Genomic DNA, 23,763 nt, shown 5'->3' with positions numbered 1-23,763 from the left:
TATATCCCTACTGATAGTTTATAAAGTGGAAATATATCAAAAAAGAAAGAAACTCATCAGCTGCTCACCAATCAGCTGTCTGACTTGCACTGCCATCGCACTTTCAAGCCAATGCCAGTGTTGAGTTGCCCCTTTTTCCCATGCTCAATCTTGCCCTACCTCACTGAAGTCAGCCTACTCATTAAAGCCCACGCTGCCTCACAGCTGATGTGACACAAGTTCAATCCTCACCTCCTGTGCTGTATGTCTGGAGTTTGCACATTCTTCCTGTGACTTTGTAGTTTTCCTCCAGCAATTTCCTCCAAATTGCTCTCAATTTCCTCCCACATCGCAAAAATGTGAAGGGGTTGATAGATTTATTGGCCACTGTAACTTGCCTTTACAATGTAAATTAAGGTAAAATCTAGGAGGTAATTGATGGGAATATGGAGAGAATAAAGTAAGTTAGGGTAGGATTAGTGTAAAATTGGTCGCTTAATGGCTGGCTTGGAATCAGTGGGTTGAATGGCCTGTTTCATGCTGTATCTCTCTATGACTTATGACAGAGACACACATTAACAAGTAGTGATGTAATCTCTGCTCTTTGAACAGGAAATATGCTTCAAACATATTCTTTGGTTGTAAAGCACTTAGGGGCAACCACAAGGTAAATAAAACCTACATTCATTACATTAACTGTGGAAAGTACGCCTGGCCATTTCAGACTGAAACCTCCTGCATGCAAATAATCTTTAGTTTGCCAACTGAAAAATAGTAAGAAAGACTCCGGTTTTTCTCCTTATTAATGACTGAATATTTACTAAGTGACGTATCTTCTGTGAGATCAATTTCTTTTCTCCTGATTAAAGCTGTTTTGGTTGGTCTAGCTATGTAGGCCAATGATTATAAACTGTCATTGATTTATGTCTTTAAACCTTTGCTAAAATCAGCTCTTATGCATAGGTTTGACTGAGGAATTATGATAAAATGTAATTTGTTGATTTTTTTTCAAGATAACTGTAAATCATACAAAATGGACAGACATCTAAATAGTGCAAGAGAGACAAGAAGAGAAATATTTAATTCCAAATCCCTCTCTCATATTATTCAGTGCCCCACCAAATTTTAAATCATTGCTTTTCTACACTAGGCTTATCTCTGTGAAGATCATAAGACTGCTCTTACTGCAGATGGACATATTAACAGACAGAGCAGTACATTACATTGAGTAGAAAATACAAGAAAAATAGTGCATGATTAGAAATAACAAATAGGATAACAAATGGATTAAGTATAGCTCACAACTTAATTTTCAGTGTCCAAGTTTGATAAATTGAATGTTGGAATGTTTTATTTTAGCATCGTTAATATTGCTATTTGAGAAAATTAGAGGGAATTGGTTTTAATCTTTTAGATATTAGCACTCTATTGAGCTATTTTTAGCACTAATAATCATAATGTTTGTATCTAACGTTCACATTGCATTTCATGTGTTTTAGTCTTGTCTGTTAAATGTGCTGAAACCTGATTGAAAGATGCAAGTAGTTTAACAATAATGATTTATGCTTTGTTAATATAATGACATTATGCAGAAATTTCACACATATAATCAAATTTTTATCAGTATTACAATCCAAAAAGTACTGTGCCCAAATGTACGTAGTACAAAAATGTGCTTTCGAAGTGTATAGCACATTAAAGGTATGGTGCATTCTTAATTAGTGGTTCGTGGTTGTTTAATAATAATTGGATATTTAGCTCTTCGGAGCTCACTGATTAAATGACCTTAGCTTTGGATGTCATGATAGCATGAATGCTGAGTCTCTGAATATTTAAAGTAAAAACCCAGAATAGAATTTCCCAGACGTGGAGCTTTGATATTGGTCAGTAATATCTTAATAGTAAAGCTATAGAAATTCTTTCCAATGGGTGCAAAGCATATCAATTCTGTAGTGTGACGGATTGATCTCTGCCTAACATATGTAAGTGACAATCTCTTTGCTAAATTCATGAGGACAACTTTGCATTAGGCCTCTTAAATACATTAATAACCTGCCATTATGTGAACTGATATCATAGTGCTTGCTATAGCAGGATCAATGATTTTGGTGCATGGATCTGGTATCTTGGACTCTACATAATTTGTTACTGAAGAGCGAGTCATCTTTTGAGACATCTCCTCTTGGAATTCTTCTGTAGCCTATACAGGTGGCCTAGTCATTGGTAATGCATCATAAAGCAGTACAGTGCAGGGGGCCATCACCTGTTTGTGGAAGCCCCACATCAGTGATATTTTTCCACATGAAGCCCAGGATGTTGTGTACAACAAAATAACTGCACAAATTCTCAGAATGGACTTTGTCCTGTTGTGAATCAGATTGTGGAAAAGTGGAGAGATGAGGGGGGAGGGGCAGAAGAAGGGGCTAATGTTGATCAGAGAGACAAGCCTGAGGACCAGCAACAAGAGATGGGTTGAGAATAACAATAACAAAATCACCTACCTGGAAAAAAGTGAACCCCTTGGTCTCTGCAACAATGGCAAGTAAGGCAGAGGTCTTTAATTAATACTGAAGCAGGTCATAACCCTCTGATAAATTTTGTGCAAGTATTATTAAAGTCTCCGAGTTGTCTCCAAACATATGCACTGTTAAGAAGAATCTGTATCAAGTTTTTGAAACAGATTACCAGTGCACTAATTATTAGATTGTGTTTAGTGACCAGAATTATGAAAAAATTCAACTGGTTATTGCATAAAATATTAGCTGCAGATTTTCCAAGACATTTTAAAAACATAATTTTAAAAAACTCTTTCTGTGGAGCAGTTGTGCTTTCTTCCCCTCTGATATAGTACTAGTATTGTTTACCTCTTTCTTACCCCATTTCCTGATCCATCCCCATTCCTTAGAATTTACCTTACAGCTGGTACAGCATTTTTCATTTGAAGTCTGATACCTGAAGAAAAACCGCTTGCTTGGCAGCAACAAAAGGATGGAAATGAGGCCAAAGACTTAATTCCTGGTCTGCCTTGGGGTGTTCTGTTGGATGTTCTGTTAGAGATCCAGTAGTCCTGCAGTGCCAGATCTGGATCTGAAAGCAGCCTTAGCCTAATTTAGTCCCCAATGTGCTTTTTGTTATTAAAAAAGAGCAGTTATTTGGTTAAAGCAGCAGAAAGGCCTTTCATGTTTTCTTCTTGATTTTTATGTTAACCATTTCTGTTTTCTTTGATGGATGGCTCATTTAAAATTGGATTTATTCACCATCCTACAGTATAGAATGTGGCTTTTAGGGCTCTAAGAGCTGCATCTGATTACCAAGGTGAAGTTTATCATCCTTCTGACAGGAGTAAGCATTTAATGGGCACTTACAGAATAATTGGATGAAATAAACTGAAAACACCCCTCTCCTGTAGTTTACTGTTGATTGGGAATTTTAATAGAATGGCCACTTCTATACACAAAACTAATTATTTCAGAGAGGATAGAGAATAAGCCTATTAAATATGGCATGATTTGGAATTTTATTTGTAAGAGTATCCTTTTTCATCTACTATGTGACACCAGTTGGACTTTCTACGTTTCTGTAATATGGTTTGTAGCAGCATAACCACCGGAAATTTTGAAGTGAAAAGTTCACTTGAGCCAATGTCCTACAATAGATTAATATGACATGCACAAATAAGTAACAGTGAGGGGCAAAATTCTCTCAGCACTTCATAAAAGGTGTGCCTTGATAATCATTGTTGATAATGCAACATTGGTGTAGTGCAATATCTTCCTTAAATCCAAGTGGAACTTCAGGATAAAATCTATGCAGCTCCTTGTGAGACGAGTACTGAGCTGGAGGCTTGGACCTCACTAACTTGGACCCTAGTGCAAAAGCCATTGTGTCAGATTAATTCTGAATAGTTATCAGCTAGAGAGTACATTTGACAGATTTATTGAACTAATCTGTCTGATAGAGTGAGTGAATCAGATAGGTTTGGTTAAAGTTGACCCCCTCCACCATCATCTCCTCCTCCACTCTGTCACCTTTGGTGGCTTAAATTTGGCTCTGCTCTGGAGAAGAGGTACTGAAGTGAAATATAGGATGGATTTCAACCATGCAAATCTAGTTAATCAAGAAGCAATCCTTGGATTGTTTTGCCATGATGTGAAATTAAATAAGCGTATGAGGGTACAGAATGAGAACAAGTGATTCAATGCATCAAACCATTCATTTCACAGACTGCACGGTTTGCTCTATCATGGGTTGAAATAAACCAACGTAATTTGTGTGGCTTTTCCTTCAGTCTCCCAATGATAAGTCAAGTAAATTCCAAGTTGATGTAAGACTTTACAAAGCCTTTCTACTGGTAAGGGTCTCCAGAGAATAGGTGGTCCATTAGTAAATCCTTGGAATTATCCACTCACTAATATTAATAAGGTAAAATCACCATGATATTCTGATGTTGCGGCTGTGCATAAGACTCAACAGGTGGAGTGGGCTTTATAAAGTTCCAGCCTGCTCAAATAACTTTAAATTCTGCTTGATTGTTGCTTTCTTGAAGTCAAAGTCAAAGTTGAGTTTATTGTCATATGCACAAGTACATGTATGCACAGGTGCAATGAAACACTTACTTGCAACAGCATCACAGGCACATAGCATCATGTAAGCAGCATTCACATGAGAAACATAAATTACTTATAAACACAATGCATTATTTTTATGGTCTCAATAATTCAAAAGCCATTGTGTCCCTACAGTTTTCAGTTAGCTCTATCAGAAGCTATTGTAATCATCAGTGTTTGGCCTAAAAGTTCTAATTACCCACTGATAGCTGAGTCTCCATAGGCCACACATTTGACTTTAAGTCTGTGCTACATTTACTGATTTTAACAGTGTTGAAATTGCCATTAGGTTCATAGAATGAATTAAAGAGGGAAAATTAACCAAAATTCCTACCTCTAAATTATAATTCAGAATCCAGTTGGAATTATAATCATGAAAAGGTCAAGGCTGACCATTATGTGCTAATGTATATACCTTTGCTGTCAAGGCTCATTCAGAAAAAATAGGCACTTTGACTAGACAGCATGCTGAGTTCATGGAGAAGAAGGAATGGGAAAGAAAAAAATGTTACTGACTGATAATTGGGCAGGGAAAAATAAAATTGTTGATCAATGCAGCAGTAAGTTCTTTATCCGCAAGTCAATTCTACATGTCTCTGAATCAATGTGGGCGAAGGAAACCTTTTAATCTCAGATTTTGCTGGAGGCTTGTTAATTTTAGATTCATGAATTCTAGCAACATAGCAAATGTCTGATGATGATTTTTTGAGAAAATTTTTTAGCCAAGAACCATTAATAGAGCCTTTCTCTTATGTGAACTTATGACACAATTTATTGCACATACTGACAAATATCTTATCTCCCCTTGTAACGTTTCTGATCTACAGTGATCCATGGTGACTTGGCTGTTTGGATTCAGAGTTGGTTTGCCCATAGAAGACAGAAGGTAGTGGTCGATAGGACTTATTCTGGCTGGAGGTCTGTAGAAGACTGCCAAAGGATACAGCAGTATATAGATCAGTTGCAGACATGGACAGAGTAATGGCAGATGGAGTTTAATTCAGCCAAATGTGAGGTGTTGCACTTTGGAAGATCAAATATAAAGGGACAGTACACTGTTAATGGCAAGACCCTTAGCAGTGTTGATGTACAGAGAGATCTTGGGGTCCAAGTCCATAGCTCCCTGAAAGTGGCTGCACAGGTTCATAGGGTGGTAAAGAAGGAGTATGGCATGCTTGCCTTTATTAGTCAAGGCACTGAGATCAAGAGTCAGGAAGTTATGTTGCAGCTTTATAAAACTCTGGTTAGGCCACATCTGAAGTATTGCATTCAATTCTAGTCGCCCCATTATAGGAAGGATGTGGAGGTTTTGGAGAGGATGCAGATTTGGAGAGGGTGCTGCCTGGATAAAAAGGCATGTGCCATAAGGAGAGGTTAGACAGACTTGGGTTGTTTTCTCTGGAATGGCAGAGGCTGAGCAGAGACCTGATAGAGGTTTATAAAATTATGAGAGACATAGACAGAATAGACAGCCGGTATCTTTTTCCCGGGGTTGAATTGTCTAATACTAAGAGGGCATGGATTTAAGGCAAGAGGGGGTAAGTTCAAAGGAGATGTGCAGGGCAAGTTTTTTACACAGAGAGGCCTGGGTGCCTGGAATGCGCTGCCAGGGATGGTGGAGAGACTCTTAGATAGGCACCTGAATGTGCAGGGAATGGAGAGATATGGACATTGTATAGGAAGAAAGGATTTGTTTAGTTAGGCATTTAATTTTATTACTAATATATTTGGTTCAGCACAACATTGTGGGCCAAAGGGCCTGATCTTGTGCTGTACTGTTCTATGTTCTGATGTCTATAATTAAAATACATCTTTAGAATACAGCAAGTTTGTGTTAAGTATATTTAGTGGGTTGATGTGAATGACCTAGTTTGCAATCTTAGCAGATAAGAGGAAAGTGAAATTAAACAAAGTTGTGTTGTGGTGCATTGAAAGCAAATAAGTCTTAAAAACTTTTAGCGTGGTAACTTTATGTCGAATACCTAAAGTGCTAAATGTATGGGTGTACCTACGGGCACTACTTTTTTAAGATTAAAAATTCAATCAAACATTTTAAAAATGTATTTACATAGTACCTTTCATAACCTCAGAATGGCCCACAGCACTGCAACTATTGAATGTCTTTTGAATGTAGTCACTTTTTAATGTTGGAAGTAAGGCAAACAATTTACACTTGGAAACGATGCTAGAAAACACCAAATAACCAGGTAGTCTAATGTATATGGCGTTGAAAGAAAAATTATGGTTGTGAAAAAAATTAATGTTAGGACACCAGGGAGGCCTTGCCTGATTTTTTAATAGTGCCATATGTTCTTTTACATCTTCCTCGGAAACCAGGAGGGGCCTTGGTTTAACATCTCTTTCAAAAGATAATAACTATGACAGTGAGGCATTCACTGAGTACTGCATTGAAGAGTCAAGGTAGAATTTGCACTCAGGACCCTGGTCTAAGAGTCTAGGCAGGCACGGTAGTGTGGCGGTTAGCGTAACGCTTTACAGCGCCAGCAACCCAGATTCAATTTCAGCCACTGTCTTTAAGGAGTTTGTACGTTCTCCCTGTGTCTGCATGGGTTTCCTCTGGGTGCTCTGGTTTCCTCCTGCATTCCAAAGGTGTACAGGTTAGGAAGTTGTGGGCATGCTATGTTGGCGCTGGAAGCGTGGTGACATTTGCAGGCTGCCCCCAGAACACTACACAAAAGATGCATTTCATTTTGTGTTTTGTACATGTGACTAGTAAAGATATCTTAAATCTACAATCTATTGAATTAAACTTTGTTATCACTGAGCTATTTCTAACACCTGAATACTTTTGCATTTTGTCATTTTGGATAGAATTGCAGCTTCAACCCATTGCATCTAGTCAGTCCATCAAATCTAATTGAATGGTATTAGATTATCTGCAAGCCAAAAAAACCCAATTAAAGAAGCAACGTGAAGAAATAGCCTAGATCAACATGTGAGAAACAAAGGACTGCAGATGCCTAGCCTAGGTCAACATGTGGTCCAGCAGCACAAAGTGGTTACGCACATTAGCAAATCTAGCTGCAGAACACCTGACTGTAGGGAGTTGTGGTTACCAGAAGCATGCTATCTCAATGCTGTCTAATTTGCTGTGTGCATTTCAGCTAGTTCACAAGATAATTACTTATTCAAAATAGTTTTATAACTTTACATTAATTGACTGGATGTTAGCTTTTGCTTAGGCTCCTAATGTTGCTGGGTATTAGCAGTTTTTTTTCGTGTCAATGTCTTATTTAGCAGCAGCTAACTAAATTCTTAAGAATTTACTTCATTGCTGCAATATATTAATTCTGCACATTTAAATTTAGTTTTAATGTACTGGAAGTTGATGAGCCAGAGATAGTGTCCACAGAGGGCCTTCCAGTGAACTCTGCAGTCAGCAGATATATCAAGTTGAAATCCTTGGGAGGAAGAATAGCAAAGACCATGAGTACAAAGGTTCAGAGACATTGGAGGCACTTGTACAGCTCTTTTAATGGAGCAATTATGCTATCACTGTGTAACCTACATAGTTTTTAGCAAGGAAGAGTGACCCTGAAATTCTGCTAGTAATGGTGGGGAAATGGTAAGCATCTATGTAGAATTTGGCTTTTGTGTAAGGATGTTGCAACTCAACATGGTGTGAATTAAAATGCTCAGCATGTGAGAAACAAGGATCTGTAGCTTTGCCCCCTGTTGTGCGTGATCTCCAACTTGTGTTAACTCTTGGAATAAGGCCTGCAGTGCTGGAGTAAGATCTATTTGGCGCTGCCAGTGAACTGAAAGCACCATCACATAGAGACTGTTGCATTAATAAAATTGATTTGCATCCCTTCTTTTTGCCTTTCATAGTGTGTTTCATTTGCATTAGAACTTTGCTTTGTTGAAACTTGGACAGTGGATCTTATTGTGCCAGTGCCAATGCTTGTGAAAGATGCTCCTTATGCATTTGCTATCTCTGTACCTCCAATCTCCTCTGCCAATGCCAATGATACCACTGCAAACAACTCAGTGGCAGTTCACAGAACAGATAGCTCATGCTAAACAACATAATTGGCAAGAACTTCTTCAGGATTTTCTCGTGATCAACTGCTGTAGTATTGTTGAAAAATTCTTTATTATATGGAGAGGGTTTCTGCAACAGCTATAATGGCTAATTGGGCTATTTACAACAGACACCAAAGGACATTACTGGACTAGTGAGAGCATGCAATTTAGTAAACTTACTGCCTCTTTGGCTTTGGTGCACTTAAGGTTCCTTGTGCCTATGTGAAGGGGATGACAACATTGCAGAGTGATGGAACAAGGTGCACCAAAATTTGGAAAGGCTGGTTTTGTTATACTACTGGCCACAAAGCAATTGACTTCCCTAAGGCAAGCAGTCTTACCTGCAACTGCCGTATATTCTTTCCAGTGTATTATCTCTTCTATATCCTCACTTGGCAGACACCCAGGTTGCATCAGAACTTGTGCTGAAAAACAAGCCAGTTGACGGGAATACCCTTAACACTGGAAATTCAGATAGGGTCAGGGATCAGGGGTCACTCTCTGTTGAGATGCTTAGACAGTGGCTGCAACTGCTAGGCTTGTGACCAAATTTTATCTTTGGGGCAGTTTTAGTTGAGTGAATTGTGGAGAGAATTAGAGGTTTACTAGCTGCTCCAGAATTAAGGTCTGTGTTCTTTTAACTCCTGGGCTTCTTTTAAATCCCACAGACAAACTTTCCATCTGTTCTGGATGGAAAGCTTGTGTGAAGCCATCGGAAATTGTACAGTATGGCATGGAGGACGCATGTACAAACTAGCAATCCATGCAGGATTAGCTGCCAGGTCTGTACTATGGGAATCTTGTAATCAGGGAGAGTGAGGCAAAAGCCACTATAAGGAAGTTTTTGCTTTCCTTGTAGGGCCACTGAGTCAAAATTGGATCACTGAGACCTGACAGACATAAGTAAGGGTGCTGCTACCTTCGGTACTGCTCAGTGCACTAGGTAAAAATCAGGTTCTGCCATTTCCCAGCCTTTCCACAACAACTAAGTAACCTGCGAATTTTAACAGTTTGAAGCCAAGCAAGTAGATTTTAAATTACCTTCTTTAACCCAGACCAACAAATAAAACTGTGCATGCCTTTTTCATTTATCTTTCTTCAAAAAGTTAACACTTTTATGACATTTCCTGTCTTGTGCCGAGTACTAACACAACACAGGCAATATTCATAGTAAAATGAAAATGATCTTTTGTTTTTATTCAATTAATGATTGACCTGACAGCAGGATGAATGCCAATTGCCTGACATCCATTAAGTTAAGCCTACATGTTTCACGCGGATGAACATTTATTATTCAAGATATAATTAAATATTTGAACTTTATTGACCTATAGCTGGGACTGATTAATTAACACTTCCATCTTTAGAGCAAAAAATTCTAAAGGTAAGGACTTGGCTAGCTGAAGTTTTCGATTTCTTGGCTTAAAACTATTGAGTATAATTCAGGTAAACTACATTATTGATTATTAATCCAGAAGCATAGACCAATACATCAGAAAATGTTCAAATCCTTTAATGACACTTTGAGAATTTGAATTTAGTTTAAAATCAACCTGGAAATAAAACATTGGCGTGAGTAAAAGTAACAATGAAAATCTGGACTGCTTTAAAGAGCAGTTGGTTCACTAATGTCTTGTACTGAAGGTATTTTTTGTCCTTGGCCAGTTTGGCTGATTTGGAATTCCAATTACATACCAACTGTTCTGTAAAGTGATGTGCCAAACAACTCTGCTCCACTAAACTACATGTGAAGTATGCTCATCATTCCCTCCTCAAGGCAAATGAGGGATGGGCAATAAATGATAGCCTTACTGGTGTTTCCCCATCCCAAGATGAAAAATATAAGTACTGATGACCAATGGATTATGGAGGGTTTGCATTCCTGTTTTCTATTCGTCATAGAAAACTGACCCTGTCGCAATTTTCTGTAACATGAAACCCTATTCTCCATTGAATCCCTTGTTATAAGTGCTGATGCACATTCCTACAGGATGTTTTTCTCTCAGTAGTAATGATGAGTACTGCAGCTGTTGGTTCACAGCTGGGGGCCACTGAAGTGATTTACTTTGGAAACTGACAAGACAATCTCTTAAGTGGCCAGCAGCTGCACTTGGAGACCCAAGTGGGTGCAGATGCTTATTACCTTCCAGCCTAAAGTTTGAATGGAGACAAACACTTTTACATGCATATCAAATATAGGTAAGATAGTTTAATGATATAACTCACAACAAATAACAGTGATCATTAGGTTTACAAATTGCACTTAAACTTGGCCTGTTTCTGACATCTTGAGGGTAAATAATATGGAAAACTCTTGAGGGAAAAGAACTATTAGCCAGCAAAATGAACCTACTGCTCTAAAAAAACACATTATCTGCACATATGTAAAGAAATTCAAGTTTAAAAAATAGACAAAGTTTATTGTTTCTTTAGCATTTTGTGTTTATTTACTTAATTTTCCCCCCACATAAATTCCATAAGAGTGAATTTTATTCCATATCTCAGACCTCTGGGTAGTTATTTGTGCATTCTGTAAGGGTGAATTTCTGCAACCTGAACAGCCGTAATGCAGAGATTGCTTATATTTGGGAAAGTCCACATGCAGTGATAACTCAGTTGTCTAGCAGGAGAGGAGATGATCAGGTAACTTGAAGGTTGGTGGTTGTACAACTTTATGTGATTTTATGCACACAATTGATAAATAACAATCTTCAACTCCGCATTTTCCTGAGGAAATTGCCCTGCTTTTATTGGGAGATGTTATTGTAGTTCATTTCCTTCGTTCCTTAATTCTGTTTTCTGAGTAAATTGTTTGGTGTCCTGTCCCCCCTCAATAAATATTTCATTTTAAATACTTACTCTTGCTTCTCTAACATTATCTTAAAGCTGGTTAACTTTCTTTAAACAAACCAGTACTAAGACATTAAAGACAGTAATACTTTATATTCTGGTGATCTGCTGCTTATAAAACAAGCTCATAATCCTTCACAGATGCTTTTCACAGAAAGCATCTTCTCTTTCAACCCTTTGTGGAGAGACATTTATGTAGAACCCCTGGAATTTACTTCTTAAATGCCTCTCATTGCTCTGAGACTGTCTTACCATCAATTAGCTGCATCTAGTGCATGCTTGCTAAAAACCTCTCACTCTGTTAGTGTTGGCCATGCCCAGTTTACAACCTTTGCTCCTATTTTATCTTAGTCTTTCACCATAATTATGTTAAATCTATCCAAATTATGATCTCTTCCACTAAAATGCTCTCCCTTATTAATACTTCTACCACCAGCCAAGCTTCATTCACTAAAACTAAATCCAGAATTTTGTCCCCTCACCTCACTGGTTGGGATTGCTACTTACTGATTAAAGATCATGTCCTGAAAATGATTTAAGGAATTCTGTGCCCTCCACATCTTTTGTACTAACCATGCTTGATTAACATTGGGGCAGTTGAAATCTCCCACTATTACTACCATGGAACTTGACACCAGTGTGATACTCAGAAGTCTGTAGTACTCAAAACAGTATAAATTATCTCACTTTTATTCTTTAGTCCAATCCATACAGCCTTATTTGATATTTTTTAACCTATGATCACAGTTTATTGCAATGATTGTTTCTTTAACCATTATCCCAATCCCACTCCTTTTCTATCCACTTTACTATCTCATTTGAAACCCTGTAACCTTCCAGTCCTTTCCTCTTTGAGGCATGTTTCTATAAAAGATATATCTGTAGCTTCTGCCTCCCTGTAGCTGTCTTCTTCAACCTGCAAACCGCGCCCCCCCCAACCCAATTCTCCTCCCATCACCTAAACTAGGGGTGATTTACAGTAGACCAGTAGACACTTATCAGGAAATCTCGGGAGGAAATGGAGTACCCAGGGGACACAGTCACAGGGAGGACATGCAAGCTGCACAGAGACAGCATCTGAAGTCAGGATCAAACCCGGGTCACTGGAGCTGTGAGAAAGCAGCACTACCTGCTGTGCCACTGTGCCATCTGGCTGAGACTCCCCAAAAAGTCTTCTGGCCCACCACGTCATTTGTGAAATGTTCTATAGAAAAACAAGTTATTTAAGTTTTTTTTCCATAACTAAAGAGATATGTGCTGCTTAATTTAAATATGATTTAATTAGGTGATGCAAGACTACACTTTTACTATCATTATAACATTGCTGCTCTATTGGGTGGAAGCTGACATGACATTGGAGCAGAATAGAAGTGTCCCTCCTTCCACTCTCCTCCAATATGCACTGCTTTTGCAGGCTCCAGTAGAGGAGTAGAGAGATCAGCCCAGGTGAAGAAGAAAGCTTGGTGGTGGTTGGAGTTCAGGTGGAGCTGTGTCTGTCAGGCCTTGGAGTCTGTGACACAAACATTGGCCCAGAGTCATTTGATACAGGTTTTTGACTGTCACCCTATCTACAATGCAGGATCTTTATAGACCCAATATGGGTGTATCGTTGGTTTGCCAGCCTTCCTTAATTGATTTGGGAATCTCCCAGAGTTGATCTCCTCGGATCTGCTGCTGACAAACTGCAAAGGAAGAACTTTGTACGCTTGGCAGCTTCGTGCCTTCAACAGCTGTTGTCTCAGTGTCTGGCCATTCAACATCATTCTTTCCCCTAGTCTTCAAGCCACTAGCTAGCTCAATTTAAAATCCTAGGTTGCTCAAATTGTCTCATGGCTGGTGCTGCCCAATTGCTCTATATCTGTATACATATACTGCCTGTCACACACAATAGGCAGAGTTACCCTGGGAGCAAAACCAGTTCTGATTGCCTTCTGAGAATTTCAACAGAGAACCACTGATCAACATCTGTTAGAGCTGCCATATGATTGGTTAGCATTTGGAACTGATGAAACTGATTCCAGTTCCATTTTCATTCACTTAAGAGAATTTTGTCAGCATACAGGAAGAATTGGTGAAATCAAAATTTAGAAAGAGTGGAATACAGACTGCAAATTCTTTATCAGCCGTCTTACACATCTTACACCCAAGTCAGGATCACCCTGCTGATTTTTCCCCTTTGTCATTGTCTAGGTAATTCCCCTATAACATCCCCATTACCATTTGATAGACCATAAGAAATTTGCAGTCAAAATTTGGGCAGCTGGGGCTTCCCGTGCAGAATGAATTGACTGAGTATTTTTTTTTGTTAGATCTTTGATTTAATGGAACTGAAGCAGCTTATATTTGAGACTTTTATCTCTGTAAATTTTTAAAAAAAATTTTTATAATCTCGTGTAGGTTAGGGCTTTTGGATATGCTAAGAACAACATAGTTATTATTCATAGAATCTCCACAAACTTTCTCATCTTTTTGGAATTAATTGATGTAGATTGGAAATAGTGCAACAGTTCTTTTTACTCAATGGGTGTCTCACACAACAAAAGGATACAATTTTCAGAAGTATCCTGGGGATGAAGGTCAATTAATATTTTTCTTTAACTTGTGAGGCCTTTAATAAAGCTAGCAGACAGGCACCCACAGTCTGGAAGTGCTGAATATTTTGCAGGACTGATATGCTTCTTTTTAACCTTTTTACATTGTGAAACTGGCCTAGGGTATACCATGTCTAATCCAGCTGAATGACAAATCTAAAAATATAAATTTAAAATGAGAAGTTTGTGACTAAGTTGTTTTACAATGGGACCTCCTTAGATAACTAGAGAGATAAATAGAGCCTCATGATGTATACAGTTAATGAATATTGATTGGGTCACACCTTAATGGGAAGTAATGAAGATCAATAATGATTTTTCTTAAACCGTACATCTGAAATTTCTTGTTGTATTCAGTCATGATAAGAGACTTGATTCACACCCACCAAATGTTGCCTGCTTGAAAGATGTCTTCATTCTTTTGGAAGTGAGCTATAAGAGTTGATAATAAATCAAAGAGCCATGGATATAACATTAAGAAGGAAAACCAAGCACAGTTTGTGTTGTTTATGGTGATTCAGGTAGATCATGACTTTAGACTTTACCCACTAGTCACTGAAAATAAAAATCTCAAGAGATGTAAAATGTGCTGCTGACTCAGTAAAGGCTATTTTCACTATAGCACAATCAAGATCTCACTAGGTGAACTGTTTACAAATATATTTAGGCTATCAAGAAGTTAAGGGACATAAGCCACAAGGATTCTGGCTGCAGACCTTAGCGTAGCCACATCGATACATTCACTAAGTTAGAATGAGGGAGAACTGCTAACATTCAAGAAATAATCAAGACAATACTAATCACCAGGAAATAAAACACAGGCACGAACCCAGCAGCAGATAACCAGGGAAACGTGATCTTCAATGGTCCAGGCACAAGTCCCAGTGGCATCAGGGAAGCAGATGGAGATTCAAAAATATCCACTAGGAAACCAAGCTTAGCAATCAAAAAGGCTATACAGACAACAGAGCTTTCATTTACAGTCATGGTGCAGAAAGGGTAAGTAACAATAACAGGGAAAGATCTAAACAATTTAATAGTAAGGAATGGAAAAATCCACTTGAATACGAACATAAGAAGTTGGAGCATGAGTAAGTTATCTGGCCGATCAAGACTGTTTTCCCATTCAGCAAGGTCAAGGCTGAAGTTGACTGCCCTATCTTTTGCTTATTTTGGTTGCTGTTCTCAGTCTAGTGTATACTCTTTGACTAAACATTCACATTCTGATTGGATAAAGAGTACCAAAGGTTCATAACCTTTAGTGTAAAGAAATTACTCCTCTGCTTAGTCCCAAACAACTGACACCTTAAATTGGGACTATGACTCTGATTCTAGACTTTCAAACCAGGGGATACAGATCCTCAGTAAACTGTTAAACTCTCTAATAATTGTGCTTGCCTAACTGTTATCACCTCTTTTTCTTTTTGAGCTGATATTATTTAGTTTCTCCTCGTAGGCCAGCCTTTTCATCTCAGGAACCAGTTCTAGCAAATCTTCACTGAAGTGAGTTCCAGACCACTACTGTCCCGCTAAGAGCTAAGAACAGAATTGAACTTCGCAAGGATAGAGAGGCGGTCAGCACCTACTGGAAGGCATGTGGAAGAACCCCTTAGCAATGACTTTGTCCTTGACATGATCATCCTTGACTTCACATAGCAAATCATCCGATGCTGACTGCCATCCCAGACTGAAAAGAATTCAGAAGAGCCATATGCCAAATGGAAAACAACAAGGCCTTGGGAGCAGATAGTATCCCTGAAGTTCTAAAACTTGAAGCAGAGGAACTTTAGTTGCATGTTCACAATCTTATCACAATCCTTGCATATAAAAGTTTTCACCATTTGTTTTGAAATTTCTTGTCAGTTTAGTTGTATTTTGTTTTCTCTGACCTATATTTCTTGGCCTTCTGTTGCTGATTTGTGGAAGTTTTCCAATCCTTGGGCTTTCTACTCTTTTTATTAACATTGCTCAAGGTTCTTTTTCATCTAATACTATACAAAAGTTTATGCTTTTTTAGTTAGCCATGGCAGTACCACACTTCTAGAGTTTTTTCTTCATATTTTTGTTGAGAATTAGAATAATTTTTCAACTGTTTTCCATTTCATATCTACCAAGAATTATTTCCCAATTTATCTTTTCCAGCTTGACCCAAGACCTAATTTCAGACTGTAGTACATCACATTTAGACGTAATCTGAAATTGTATATTATGATCACTCTGTCCAGGGATACCATAATATCACAAATGCTGTCTCTGTATGCAAGACTCGCTCTAAAATAGTTTTAGACAAAATATGTGTGGAAAAAGCTGATAGGACAGGGTAGACAGTGTTACCCAGCTAAGAGTTTTGTACATTGTTGCATGTAGCTCAAGAAATAGTGCAAATTAGTCAGAGGTCGGAAGGGAACTTGAAAAAATTAGAAATGTCTAATGAGTCACAAGTGTTATTTATAGGTGGAAATGTATGCTTTCTACTTAGAGAATCATTTTGCAAGTGTATTGGAAATACCATGCTGCTGACTGGATGGATGCAGTGAATTTTCTTGGATCTATTTACTTACCTATTGTTTGTTTTTACATTGCAGGATCCTTGACCGTTTCTATCACTGACATGAGAGCACCTTTGGTTGGAGCCTCTGGTGGCGTTTATGCGCTCTGTTCCGCACACTTGGCCAACGTTGTCATGGTAATAATTTTATTCATCCCTAGCAGTTAGACAAAATAATACAAATAAACCAAAAGTGTATTGAGCTACAATGAAGGTCAAGGACTATGCCATTCAGCATCAGGAGGTTTTTCCTTGGCGCAGTGCAAATCCTGAAATATGAAATATCTCGACCCATTAGAGAGTACTCAGTCTTTACCAAGTTGCCATGTAACAGTAATGCTGCACCTTTGCATTATAGCAGGTTCCAGAGTGTTAGAAACCACTTCTAACAGAAGGATAATTAGATAAGAAAGGGAAGAAACTCACCCTTGGTTGTTTGCAAAATGTTTGAGGAAGTTGCAGTTGCTTACTGCATTCCGCTACTAAAATTTGATTTAATTGACTTCAATGGAACCAAATTTGGAATATAAGTAGAACCAGCACTGGATCTATAATGCACATTCAGTGCAGGTGATCAAAGCCAGGTTTCTACCCCAAAAGTAGAAACCTTCTGGTCTGGCATTCTGTGATCCAGCAACTCCTGTGGTCCAGAATGTTTTGAATCTGTATTATAAATCTGTACTAATTAACTAATTCTAACAAAGAACTAACCAAGAACTAAAATCAACCAGGATCTGTACTAATCTGTAGCTAATTAACCTACCAGCGCAACTTTTGCAATCTTAGCTGACAGCGTTTCTGACTTGTGGAAATTTTGGGTTACAGGCAGTTTTTGGAACCTTCACGTAACCCTGGGACTGTCTATACTTAAAAAGAACATTTCTCCAGCTCAGAGAAAGATGATCGGGGGCAATTTCTGTGGTTCGGCACCAGTCAGCTCCCAAGGGTGCCGGACAAGAGTTTCAACCTGTATTCCAAAATCCAGTGTTTCTACCCTGCTTTAGACTTTATTGTGTTCACACTTCTTGGCCAGGTGGGGCAGCAAGCAGTGGGTTTCAGGACTCCTCCCAGCTATATGCTTTAACTAGGTGTCCAGATGTGTGGGAGCAGCTTGAGGATTTTGTCTGTAGAATGTATTCTTCCTTTCCTTTCCTCACCTCTCACTATCCAGATGAAACTGTATTGGAAGGCAGTTAAATAGGAGCAGGGAACCTACCCATTTAATAAATGCCTTGATCTGGATAAATGCAGTTTTAAATGGCAACCAAAGCTGACAGGATTCAGTGACAAGGAGTTAGGTGGGGCTGAGATGTGCCCAGGGCAATTTGCAGGGATAGTTTTGGCTGCACCTTTGATTGTATACATAACATTTTCAGATCAGGCGCATTTTCTAATTATTTGACTCAATTGCTCATCAATTGCAGCAGATACCAGCATGTTGGTGCCATCTGGTGGCTAAAGTCAGAAGGAGACTTTGTTGGAAATAAAGACAAATGCAGACACAAGGGACTGCAGATGCTGGAATCTGGAGCAAATAACTGCTGGAGGAAGTCAGCGGGTCAGGCAGCATCTGCAGAGGGAAATAGAGTGCTAATCAGCTCAAATCAGAAGCAACATCTGATGCAAGATGACGCCGGAGCGTGGTGACACGTTGCAAGCTGCTCTCTACAGATCTACTCATTACCTTTACTATTCTGCACTGTGTAATGAATTGACCTGTACAATCAGTTTGTAAGACAAGCTTTTCACTGTACCTCGGTACAAGTGACAATAATAAACCAATACCAATACCAATGAAGGGTCTTGACCTGAAACGTCCACAGTTCAATTCCCTCCACAGATGCTGTCTAACCCGCTGAGCTCCTCCAGCAGGTTGTTTTTCATTTGGAATAACATTAGCAACCTGATTTTGTATGATGTAAATTAGGTAACAGCTCAACCAACAGCAGCAACTTTACTTAAATCTAAGAAAGAATTATAGGTCTAGAATTCCAATGAAAACGTCACTGAACAATTTGCAACAAATAAATTGCCTTCAAAATTAAATTTAAATATCTGGTCTCAAGAAATTTAGTACTAAAATAGAGTCATAGAGTTGTACAGCGATGAAACAGGCCCTTTGGCCAACCATGTCCATGGCCATCAAGTATCCATCTACACTAGTCCCACTTACCAACACTTGGACTGTAGCTTTCTATGCCTTAGCGATTCAAATACTAGTCTAGATACTTAAATGTTCTGAGAGTACCTACTTCCATCATCCACTGATGTAGTGTGATCCATATTCCAACCATCCCCTCAGTGAAAAAGTTCTTCCTCAGATCCCCTCTGAACCTCTTACCCCTTACGCTAAGCCTGTGCCCTCTAGTTTTAGATACCTTTGCCATGGTCAGTCTTTATTATTTTATAATGAAGTTATTGTTTTGTATTGTTTTGTGACAAGAAAAAGATGATCTTGCAATTTCCTGACATCCAGATCATGATGTTATGTTATGGGATACCAGTATATGTGTTTACCCAAAATTCCTCCCTTCATTAATTTAGTTTTAATCCATTTACTTTCAATGTGCATCTATTTCTTGACTTAAACAAAGGCAGCTCGAGCAAGTGCTATCCAATTACGACACCCAACCATCTGTGTAAAATAAAAGTACTTCATTATTGGTGCATAGACAATAACCAGGTAATCGTGAAACTGAATTGCAGGTTACTGCCTCTTATCACTTGTATTATAAATATTAGGAAGCATGAGTGGTAATCAGCCTAACATTTCATAATAATCCAGATGTTGCAGTTAGGCCATTAGCACTCCCTATTATTAAAGAGTAAATCAGATAGGTAGAATATTCCACTAAATGTCCTTATGCTGTATGTGTTGACTGAGTTGCTCTGCTCTTCCAAGGTTTTGCTTCATTAGGATTATGTTGAGAGACTCTGCATTGAAAGGCGTGTGGAAAGGCATGAAATTGCTGTACTTAGAGTGATAATTACTCAATAAACACACTAGAAAATATAGAGGCTGATGACTCAGATGTAAATAGATTTTTAATGGTATATGTCCTAATTGTTAACAAATAACAATTAATTTTCAGGTTAGAGGTTATGAGTGTGGTGTCTATTTATAGGTTAGAATTATTATCCCCAGTGTTAAAAGCAAAAAAAAAGTTTTCTTTCTGTTTCACCTTTCTCTGAATGCCATCTTTTTCTCTCTTTATTTTGTTTTCTGAAGATGATTTGTCTTTGAATTAAATATTTTAATTTACAATTCCTGGTTTGGACTCTTTGTGGGTCAAGAAGGATTCTAAAATCTGATTGGTTAAGGAGATCTGCTGTTGGTTTCCCTGTTCACAAAGTTCCCAGATCCATTGTGGCAGTGCTTCAGATTCCTAATCACCATCATAAAAGTGAATACAAGAGCTCATAGAAAGCTTGTGAATAAGTGTAAGTATTGTGAATAACTAGCACCATTTATGAACAATGACTGCAAAATCCAGGCTATGGATTGCAATACTTCAGTTTATATCTGTACTAGGGCAGCAATATAGAATACTAAATAATGGCATTACCCCCAAGTTTACCATAAAAACCCAGGCTGCTCTAATCTGGAAACACAATTTACCCAAATGAATTTATATGATGCATGAAGCTGGGATCCATGAGGATGATCTTATTCCTGTTTTAAATTCTCACCATTGTTGACAGGAAATATGTTGAACTGGATTTGAATGTTACTCGTATTAAAAAGTATAAAAATATAAGTTGTGTATGCAGATTTTATGTTACTGTGTACTGGAGTAATAGAAAGACCTTGTATTTGCACAGACCTTTCATGTCTTTAGGGGATCCTGAATTACTATAAATCCAATTAATTTTCTGGATGTGGAAGCTAGTTTGTTCAAAGGAACTAAGATGAATAACCAGTTAATCTGTTTTTGATTGTATTATTGAGGGACGAGAGTTTCTCAGTTTACCAAAAGAACTTCTCCGCTCTTCTAATAGCACAAATGGTTCTCTTCTGTTCACTAGAGAGAGTAGATGGGGACTTTAGTTTAATGTCTCATCTGAAAGATTGCACTACCAGTGATGCAGCATTATCTCAATAATGGATTATGGTTCAAATCCTAGACTGGAACCTTGAACCCTCCTGACTTCGAGATAAAGTTGATCCAAGGATAATGTTTACAGAATAATGGACCCCAAGTTGTTATTTATTGTTTTTCAGAACTGGGCAGGAATGAGGTGTCCTTATAAACTGCTCCGAATGATATTGGCACTTGTCTGCAGTAAGTACTGTGACTTTAGGTAGTTTGTTTCCTGCAATAGTTGTTTACCTCCCTATCATAAAGAACCGTAACCGTAACACTAAGTATAAATTAAAACTATTGAGTATCCTGCCCTTTTCTATACAGGCTCACAAGAGTGTATATTCATTATTAAGACCATGGCTCTTCATTTTTTTTTAATGATAAACAATTACATCTATTGTTATTTCTCATTGACAAGCACCAAAGATTAGAAGCCAGCAACTGGCACATACAAAATCCCTGTGGCAGATTTCCACCCCTGTGATTTTTTCATTTGGCTCGCTGGCAAAGCATATTGGCTATCTGCCCATTACTAATGATAAGAGACCCAGTGCATTTTGTGTGCCAGTCTGTATTAACAAATAGCTGGCAACCTGCCCCAGAGAGTCCATCTATTAACAGAAGTCAGGGTCCAGATGTAGGTAGATTGAGGTTGGAAGGGCCAGGAGTGGTGAAACAAGAACTTGTACCATTGAAGGAACAGTACACTAGGTCATAATCCATTATGTTTGGGGTAGTGCCCATCCTGTTGAAGTGAATGCTATGTTTCGAAATCTCTCCCCAGCCCTCTCTCTTCCGATTATGTGGACTTAATAGTACTATAGCATGGTCCAAAGGGTAATTAAAAAATACTATATATCATTCATAATCAATGTGCAGAACTTCAACTAACTAGATTATTACAGATTCTCTCTTGTTAAAATACAAGGTTATCAAGCCCCTTCATGTTCACATAGGAAGGATTGCAGTAATGTAATACATGTTTCAAAAATTTATTTGTATAGTAAAAGAACTGTGTATAGCTTGGATTCTCTATTGATTTTGTTTCCAAGTGTTGAACTTTTAAAATTGTGCTCTATTCTGTTGGCAGTGAGCTCTGAGGTTGGACGTGCAGTATGGCTACGTTTCTCCCCTCCACTTCCCTCATCTGGCCCCCAGCCCAGCTTTATGGCACATTTGGCTGGTGCAGTGGTGGGAATCAGCATGGGACTCATCATCTTGCGCAGCTATGAGGAGAATCTCCACCAGCAGTGTGCCTGGTGGGTCATGGTTTTCTCTTATGCTGTCTTTGTCATTTTTGCAATTTTCTGGAACATTTTTGCATACGATCTCCTGGGTGTGCAGATCCCACCTCCACCATAGGTAGCCATTGGTCTGCTTTGGAACCTGTCCCAACAGAGGGGTTTAGTTGGCCGTGGAACCTCTTTGCTAATGAAGAAACATAAAATGGACCTTTAATGAACAACTGTTAAAACAGACCTTATGACTACTGAATTTTTATCATCATTGTGATTGACAGAATTTTTATCTCAATTACTTGACAATGAATATAAACAAGGGTTAATATCACTTGCAAATTATGCGTTTTTGAGAGTATAGATGGAAGATTGTTTACTTTAAGTGGTGAACAAGGTGTTGTGGAAATCTAACACTGTGCTAAAGAATCTTCAAGCCAAGTCACTGCAAAGTTCAAATTGGTAGAGCTGTTTAACCTGATTTGAAGGGCATATACTTTCCATAGCAGATACACCCCCAAATGCATATGCCCAGAGAATTAAGATGCAGGTTGGAACAGGCAGAGGTCACAGAGGAATACAGCTAGTGTGTTATCAGCTTAATGCTTTTGCAGATTATAAGTACCCAACACTATTGACTTCCTGGTGTTGATCCATTTGGGACAGTCTCAATCTGGAATGATGGTTTCTAAGGAATAATTTAGAAAGCCCAAATTTAACTCACATAGAATTCATTTTACTAGCTCTCAATTTTATCAAGAAACTCACTGTATTTTATGTACATTTCATCAAATGGGATGTGAAAGTATATTGAAAAAGTTTAAATGACAAAATTTATATTGTGAATAATGACTTACGCTATCCTTACTTTGACATATTAAGTCTAGTTAAACTGGTTAAGTCTAACATGTTACATTTCTTACGGATGTTTTCAAGCCAAATGTCTCAATAAATATTGACCTTGATCACAAATATCTATTTGTATATGTTTGAAAGAAGAACCACATTTATTGGTTATGTATGAAGAGGCACCCTTGGAAATAGAAAATATTTCCATTAGTGTAATACTATTATCACTAGAGGGGAAGATTCCCATTAGTTGTTTTTTTATTCCCACTGGAAATCTACAGTAGAAATATTATTTTACATTTCCATTTGTATCTCGAAGAAATTGAATACAAAGGTGTCCTGCAAATTGCTGAATAAGCCAACAAACCACTTCAAAAAAAGGAAACAGTTGCAAATTAGCAAGCAGCTACCTTGCATCCATAATTAGTAAGATAATAGAATCAATTATCAGGAGAAATCTCAGAATACTTGCGCAATAATTCAGTAACAGCCAAAGGAGAAACCTGTTTAACAGTTTTGAGGAACTGTTTTTTTAAATAAACTAGTGCATGCATGTGATGTACTTAGGTTTCATAAAAGCCTTTATGTTCCCTTCAAAAGATTGCTACTGAATTTAAGATTGTGGGATTTTCACAGAATAACTTGGAATTGGAATTATTTGAAATGGCAGGAAGTTACTGTCACGGCTACAGGGATGTAAATGGGACAACTATATTGTTTACATACACTAATGAATTAAACTTAAAACACATGTGAAAATTGCCCAAATTTGCAGATGCTGCTAAACTGGGAGTGGTTGGAGGTAAGTTGAATATGAGGAAGTGGCCAGGGACATTAAAAAAAAGTCTTGACTGAATTTGTAAATGAGAGCAGTGACTAAAACATTATGTATCAGAAAAACCTATGGATGTCTTGATGTAAATTTTAAATATAGCTAAATATTGAAGGTAAACGGAATGTCGATGTGACAGT

General features: G+C 38.1%; 1 protein-coding gene across 5 annotated transcripts in view; it reads left to right on the top strand.

Annotated features, from left to right (window-relative positions):
- Positions 1-22,872, top strand: part of rhbdl1 (rhomboid, veinlet-like 1 (Drosophila)) — a 155,564-nt gene extending 132,692 nt beyond the window's left edge. For 4 of the 5 annotated variants that reach the window (XM_052021843.1, XM_052021846.1, XM_052021842.1 and 1 more), the window contains 3 exons: positions 16,660-16,760; positions 20,845-20,905; positions 21,798-22,872. In XM_052021843.1, the coding sequence (XP_051877803.1) occupies positions 16,660-16,760; positions 20,845-20,905; positions 21,798-22,069 (434 nt within the window). In that variant the 3' untranslated portion in view covers positions 22,070-22,872. The remainder of the gene's footprint in view (positions 1-16,659; positions 16,761-20,844; positions 20,906-21,797) is intronic. The other variant, XM_052021844.1, reaches the window with a different exon arrangement.
- Positions 22,873-23,763: the final 891 nt, after the last annotated feature.

This window comes from Pristis pectinata, chromosome 8 (genome assembly GCF_009764475.1).
Source record: "Pristis pectinata isolate sPriPec2 chromosome 8, sPriPec2.1.pri, whole genome shotgun sequence".
Taxonomy (NCBI): Eukaryota; Metazoa; Chordata; class Chondrichthyes; order Rhinopristiformes; family Pristidae; genus Pristis; species Pristis pectinata.
The sequence above is the reverse complement of the archived record's forward strand: the minus strand, read 5'-3'. Positions and strand labels throughout refer to the sequence as shown.